This window comes from Garra rufa, unplaced genomic scaffold (assembly GCF_049309525.1).
Source record: "Garra rufa unplaced genomic scaffold, GarRuf1.0 hap1_unplaced_025, whole genome shotgun sequence".
In the NCBI taxonomy this organism is placed as follows: Eukaryota; Metazoa; Chordata; class Actinopteri; order Cypriniformes; family Cyprinidae; genus Garra; species Garra rufa.
Genome location: NW_027394300.1, coordinates 47,670 through 55,234, shown reverse-complemented (window position 1 = coordinate 55,234; position 7,565 = coordinate 47,670). Strand labels below are relative to the sequence as shown.

At 36.1% G+C, this 7,565-nt stretch overlaps 1 protein-coding gene across 1 annotated transcript; it reads left to right on the top strand.

Annotated features, from left to right (window-relative positions):
• The first annotated feature begins 4,986 nt into the window (after positions 1-4,986).
• LOC141315365 (uncharacterized) lies at positions 4,987-7,497 on the top strand. Its single transcript, XM_073832698.1, has 5 exons — positions 4,987-5,065; positions 5,178-5,269; positions 6,090-6,281; positions 6,363-6,439; positions 6,522-7,497. Exons 1-5 carry the CDS (start codon positions 4,987-4,989, stop codon positions 7,495-7,497), a joined length of 1,416 nt encoding a protein of 471 aa, XP_073688799.1.
• Positions 7,498-7,565: the final 68 nt, after the last annotated feature.

Genomic DNA, 7,565 nt, shown 5'->3' with positions numbered 1-7,565 from the left:
CCATGAGCGGTTTTAGCTGGCCGCTTCCATGAGCACTTAAAGTCACTTAAACAAATTCTTCACTCTATCACATTTTCCAACATCTTGTGTGTCCTGCTTGCTTGTTAGAGAGATGTGACTTAAATGTAACGTGTTACACGTAATATATGTTATTATATATAGATATTCAAGATTCAAAAATGTCCATTACAGGATTTTTCTATTTTTTAACTTCACACTTCATTCATGTAATTAAGTTAATTGAATGTTATTAATAACATTTCATGTGAAGTAAAGATTTACTTCATTTACATAAAATGAACCTAACCCTAACCCTGGAGACAGCCTTTCTCTTACAAAAACAACTGATGTTAATTAAAGTTCAACAGCAGTGAAACTGCAGTTAAAGTTCAACGGCACTAAAACTGCAGCACAATGAAGTACAAATACAACCTAACTGCAATTCAGTGATGCACTGTAATGCATGTGAATATTTCAGATGCAAAAACTCCTATGCTGTCTTTGTTTTGAAGAATTAGGTAAGGACTGTATTTGTGCTGTAACATGTGGATTTGTATCCAGAGTGGTGTGTCTGTAAGAACACATAAGACTCAAACCTGGAGTTTACTGCTGATTAGGTTGAGTGGTAACAGTGAGTGGTCTGAAATATCAAGGGATAACAAGAAATATTAGATGTACATAGGGCTGTGCAATTAATCAAAATTCAGTTTTGATTTCTGCTTCAACGATCATAAAAAAATGCAGTAATCGAGATGAAACGATTATTGCGTTCTGCCCCCTAACCAGTGGTGCGCTTATGCTCCTCCATAAAAGTATAGTTTCACATGCAAATCAGCAAAAATCATATAATGTGACTTTCATAAAACTGGACGTGCTTGATTTATTAATGTTTATTTGATGTTGTGTTTTTAATAGTGCGTAAGAAAACATGCGCTGTTCTGTGTTTGCACTCAGAGACGGAGCAGAACACGGACATGTAAAGTTATCTTTTAGTTCAAGGTTCGCGCCTAAACATTCAAATACACGCAAAAATGTTCATGCCTTTCTTTCCTGAGTCATAAAGAAATTGTTTTTTCAAGGAAAACATTTTCAGGATTTCTCTGTATATAATGAATATGTATGGCGCCCCAAAGTTTGAACTTCCAAAATGCTGTTTAAAAATGCCGCTTTTATTTTTTATTTTTTATTGATTAAATGAACATTTCTGATCTGAGATGAAGTCTGAGAACACTGTAATATGAAATGTGATACATATTTTTCAGTCAGAGATATTACTAAAGTGATAGATAACTTATGATCTCATTTTAGCACAGGCTATTATACTTAATACTTTATATATTAATATAATCCTTAATATAATATTATATAATACAATCCTTTACAGTCATAGATCTTTAAATCTTTATTTAAAAGATGAATACATAATATAAACCTCTCTGCAAACACAAATTTAATTTTGATTTAAAAAACATCGTTTGAAATATTCATTTTAATTTTTTTTTCAGTCCTGTAATTTGAATACCGAAATACTGGACTTTATTCTTGTTGAGAATATCACAAATGTTATCAGGCTATGTATTAGATATAAAAATATATAATTAGTATCAATAGCTTTGGACTTTTGATAGATCTGCAGTTTGTCTCTTCAATTCATCCTACCTTCTAGGTACAGCTGTAAAGTATTATACGTGTTTTATAATCTAAAAGGATATTGATTTTAGTGAACAAGACTTTTATTTTGTTCTGGAGATGTGATGTCATAAGGCTGCGGCGCGCTTCTGCATCTGGGATTCAAACGGAGAAAGGTGTGTGCTTTAAAGGAAAGGAAAGGAAAGGAAGTGAGGTGAGGCCAAGTATGGTGACCCATACTAGGAGTTTGTGCTCTGCATTTAACCCATCCAAGTGCACACACACAGTAGTGAACACACACCCGGAGCAGCAACTGAAAGTGTTTAAATCAAGGCAACTCGTTTAGAGAATTGCATATAAAACTGTGACATGATTTGTTAGGCAATAAAACACTGTAATGCTTTATTTAGTGACACTGTAGTCCCTATATAGTGAATATTTTTTCACAATGAATTCGGTCACTGGTAGGATAAGTAGTGTTGAAAGAAACGGATCCTTTCGAAATTCCGATTCAACTGAATCAATCGATTCACCAAAATGATTCACTGATTTGAATCGCCGCACACTTACGACATCTGCTGCTCAAAACACTGGGAATACAACAAGAACAACAAACAGCAAATGTTTTCATGAAAGTGGAATCTGATAAATGACTACTAAAGTTTTAGTTTTAGTTTACATTTATTTTTCTTTCTACCAAACACAGAAAAACTCCTGCTGAATGAACTGAGATCCACGTGTCACACTATTATAAAGATGGTGTTTATTAAAGAGGAGAGTGAAGACATGAAGATTGAAGAAGCATTCAGAGTCAAACATGAAGATACTGAGGAACAAACAGGTTGGTTTTCATTTTCAAAGCTGAACTCATTCATTTGAACCTTATTAAAATGTCCAGCTCTATAGCAAAAAAAAAAAAAAAAATATATATATATATATATATATATATATTGTGTAACATTTAAACACAGTATCTACTTTTGATTAGAAAACAATGAAAGCGGTATCTGACAAAAAATATTTTGCTTGAAGCAAACAATGACACTTTAGTAAGTTAACATTTGTTTTAACTGTAAGGGATTTTTTTCTGCTATCATCAAAAGTGCGATATTAAAACGTAAATAGCTCTGAATGTTCATTATAATAAGCAATAAATAGTCATATTTCAGAAACACCAGCTTGTAGCTTGTTATTGAAGATGCAGGACAGTCACCTAGTAGTGCGTTACAATAGTCCAGTCTAGACGTCATGAATGCATCAACTAACTTTTCTGCATCTGAAACAGGTAACATTTTCCGTAATAGTTATTCATCTTGTATTTTAAATATGAAATGACGTTACATGTACTTTATTACTCTCCAACTCTGGAGCCAAACAATAAAATACAAACCAAAAATCACTCATCATAACTTCTCTGGGTTTAATTAGAAAATATTTCTCAATTGAATGCTGCTTTTAAATTCTCTAACGTGAAGATAAACATGGCAGATTTTGTGTTTTCTTTTTTAAAGGAGCTAATGTTTTTATTTATAATTATATGGTAGTTGTGATAAAAGCACAACAATATATATGTTACAAATTATTGGTTTTAATTATGGCTACAATTAATGGCTTAAATTGGATGGAAATGCATTAAATAGAAACAGATCAGTAGCAGTATTTGTCTCAATGAAACTGGTCTTCATTTACCATTGGCTACTTGGTGAAAAGATGCCAATAAGCCACATATTTTAAATGTACAATCTTTATGTTGTTTTACATTCCATTTAATGTGAAATAGTTTATCGTCAAATAGTTAGTTTTTTATTAATTGACAACACTAGTCTAAATGTTTTGATGACGGTTACTTTGTGCCATTAAACTGCTGTTAACTTACATTTTTCTTATTTGACCTCAGACCTGATGGCACTGAAAGAGGAGAGTCAAGAACTCAATGAAACAGAAGAGAAAGATCAAAATGAGAAACATGATTTCAAAACTGAAGAAAAATCAGTTAGTTGCTCACAGAATGAAAAGACTTCCACACCAGAAATAAATAAGAAACCACAAAGTACAAACCTTAATTCTAACATGAGAATTCAGACTGGAGAGAGACCTTACAGCTGCCAACAGTGTGGGAAGAGTTTCATCTTAAGTGGACATCTTAACAGTCACATGAAAGTTCACATTGAAAAGAAGCCATTAATATGCCCTCAGTGTGGAAAGAGTTTTACAAAGAAAAATAACTTTACTGTCCACATGAGAGTTCACACTGGAGAGAAGCCTTTCATCTGCAAATTTTGTGGGAAGAGTTTTACACAGAAACATTACCTTACTGTCCACATGAGAATTCACACTGGAGAAAAGCCTTTCATCTGCAAACTGTGTGAGAAGAGTTTCACATGTAATAGAAAACTTAAGACTCACATGAGAAGTCATTCTGAAGAGAATCCATTCCAGTGTGATCAATGTGGAAAGAGTTTTACTCTGAAATGTAATCTATATTGCCACATGAGAATTCATTCTGGAGAGAAACCTTACTCCTGCAAACTGTGTGGGAAGAGTTTCTCACGAAAAGGAGTTCTTAAGACTCACATGAAAATTCACACTGGAGAAAAGCCTTTTACCTGCCCTCAGTGTGGAAAGAGTTTCACATATAAAGTAAGTCTTAAGATTCACTTGAGCATTCACACTGGAGAGAAACCTTACACCTGTGAACAGTGTGGAAAGAGTTTCACACATAAAGTAAACCTTAAGGTTCACATGACAGTTCACACTGGAGAGAAACCGTACAAGTGTGTTCAGTGTGAGAAGAGTTTCACACGTCAAAGCAGCCTGATAAGTCATGTGCAAACTAATTCTGGAAAGAAACTGCCGTTTTCTTCAGTGCAAGAAGAGGTTTAGAAAATTAGCAATTTCTACAATCATCTACACATGCCTTTTGAAATACATTCAATTGTAGTACTAAAGTACCAAAAGTAAAGTATCAAAAGTACTAAAACATTGTTCAAGAGTGTACTGAGAGAAAAAAGGTGTGTGAAATCTAGTCAGTGTTCACACCGGAACTGAATGTGGATTACATCTGGTCACCTTCATGCGTCCTTCATAACTTTTTGTTTCACCACAAGGCTTTTTTTGTTTTGTTTTTGTACTTCTGAGGCCATACCAGACCAAATCTTCAAATTGTGACTATGTAGAGTCACTCAATAGGCTCTATGCACGCGTACTTCCGCGTTTGACGCAAGGCTGCTCTTCCGTTTCCGGTTGGAGAGGTTTGAAGCGGAGGAAAGCGCGATTATGGCAGAGTCGACGAATTTTACTCGGTGTTTGCTGGAGTTGCCCAAATGTACAATCAATGATGTGCGAAGAATTGTAAGGATGTGCAGTACAACGCCACAGAGCAAACTTGAGAAAGGTTTCAAGTTTTATGTGTCTTCGTATCTGTGTAATTATGAAGGTAAGTTCAGCTAACCTGAACCGCTATTATTTATTACGATCCGTCCAGCAGCAGGCTAATCACGTTAGTATAAATGTTTTACATTTAATGTGTTTGTAATTTTGTCTGAAAGTGTCAGGTAAAATCAGGGCCACAAATGAAATCTCAGTGAAAGCTCACTGCTACCGCTCTATGAGGAAAGCAGAGACTCCACACCAACTGAGAGTAGGAGTACTAGTAGCTTAAGTGACGTTCAAAGTTCTGTTGGACATGTTCAGTCCAGTTCAGTTTTTACTTTTCTAACGTTACCACTGTTCAGCGTGGATAACCACAGCTGTTATCTTAGCTAGTATGGATGATTATTGTACAAAATAATAAGAATAAAAAATGTAATGCAGTTCTACGACAGATGAATAGCACTGAATTATCACTGCAAATTATAGCTGAAACAGTGGTAATGGAGATACACTGCGGCAAAGTTGGTTTTATAATCACACATTCAGAATTTTTGTCAATAGATTTTCAATTGTGGATGGAAAAGAGTTAATATCATTGACAATGAGCTACAAAAAAATGAATTTTTTTAAATAAAACGACTACAAGAGTTGAAGCTGATAGTCATACTTGTTTATTATAATAATTTACTAATATGAATCATTTTTAATACACCATAAGAAAGTTATTGAGGGCAAAAATCTGAATCTATGAATATGAAACTAACTTTACAGCAGTTGCAGATACAGGGTAGCAGAGTGTGCAGGCTTTCTAGTTAGTCTATAACACACAGGGAGTTTATTTTAAAATCTGATGAATAATGATATGAAATGTAGTTTTACCTGATGTGATGGCTGCAGATGCAGAATGCTGGCTATTGCCCTTACACGGCTACCCTTCAAACTGCTCATGTTCTACCTTGAAACTGTTGTTGTCTTTACGTGTTCCAAGCATAGACACATGGTTTCAACTTTGTTGATGAGTAACTGATATACTTGATGACTACTTTTTGTATTTATTTATTTTTACACTTTTTGTTTGTGTATTTCAGATGACATTACGTGATTCAGAGCCAGTTGTGCTTAACAGCTCCTGCTCCTGTGTGGCTGGGAGTGGGTTGTGCAACCATTTGGTTGCTTTGCTTTACCAGACAGCCCATTACTATGAATCTGGAATGTCTGTTGTCCCTCCTGTCCTATCATGCACCCAAACAGAACAGAAGTGGCATAAACCACGAACAATGGTTTGTATCAATTAAATATCTGACATAATGTTTGTTTTGCTATAGCCTTTTGCAATAGTTTTGATGGCATCTAATAAATAGGGAGTGAAGCCGGGACCGGTGGATGCCATGGTGGTAGTGAAGCCCAAACCAGGTGCTACTTCAGCAAGTGGAATCAGGTATGCAGTCAGTGTAAACATGCATGCTATACTATATTTTGTAGCAAAATTGTTTATTGATTCCCTGATAATGTTATTCCAGATCTTCACTATACAAGGCCTACAGTGGTGAGCTGCCAGTCCCATCAACACTCAACCCTAAAGCTGTCTATGCTGACTTCAAACCAGGATCTCTTCCCCTTATCTGCACAATGAATATCTCACCTGACAAGCCACTCATGGACTCCATTTTCGGTAAGGTACAAGCTGGCAGTATCCTATCGTATCAGCATCCACCACCTACACCTGATGGTTTTATCACCCATAAGGATGCACCCCCATTCCCAAAAGTGCCACCAGAGGGCTACCAGTTAAAGCCAACAGACTGTACATATGTCCCAACAAACCAGGAACAGCTGCATCTCCACTCACTGTCTGTGACTTTGTTGCAGTCACACCTAATTGAAGAATCAACCAGATGTCAAAGTGCAGCACCTGAGTGGCATTCACTGAGGAAAGAGAGGGTGACTGCTTCAAATTTTAGGGAAATTAGCCATGTTAGAGGTCCAAATGCTGCAGACAAACTAGCTGAGAGGATCATGCGAGGGACACGACAAACAACACACATGAAGAGGGGACTGGATATGGAGGCAGGTGCCTTAAAGGACTATGCAACTCTTAAAAACCTGAACTTAAGGAAATGTGGACTGGTGATTCATCCAGATGCACCTTGGCTGGGTGCGTCACCGGATGGTCTGGTATATGACCCGCTTGAGAGACCATCATTTGGCTTGGTTGAGATGAAATGCCCAAATGCACTAAACTACGTTGACTGCAGGTACCTCAGAGTTGATCATGGAACATATAAATTAAAGGAAAGCCATGCTTATTATTGGCAAGTGCAGGGGCAGTTGCTTATGACGGGTATGGAATGGTGTGACTTTGTTGTCTGTGCCCATGATGACATGTTTGTGCAGCGCATTTACAGAGACAATTCTGTGTTAAGCTCCCTGAAACAGAGGTGTGATTTGTTTTTCTTTTTTACATATCTGCCAAAATACCTCTCTATGCACAAGTAACTTAAGAGGCACAGTAATGAGGAAATTAATTGATGTAAGATTTTACAAACATTTTTTGTCTTTTCATG

Bases quoted from the DNA above. Each gene is read 5' to 3' on its own strand.
- LOC141315365 (XM_073832698.1), top strand. From the start codon at position 4,987: ATGTGCAGTACAACGCCACAGAGCAAACTTGAGAAAGGTTTCAAGTTT. The intron at 5,066-5,177 runs GTAAGTTCAGCT...TTTGTCTGAAAG, and splicing joins GTATCTGTGTAATTATGAAG to TGTCAGGTAAAATCAGGGCC. The intron at 6,440-6,521 runs GTATGCAGTCAG...ATGTTATTCCAG, and splicing joins ACTTCAGCAAGTGGAATCAG to ATCTTCACTATACAAGGCCT.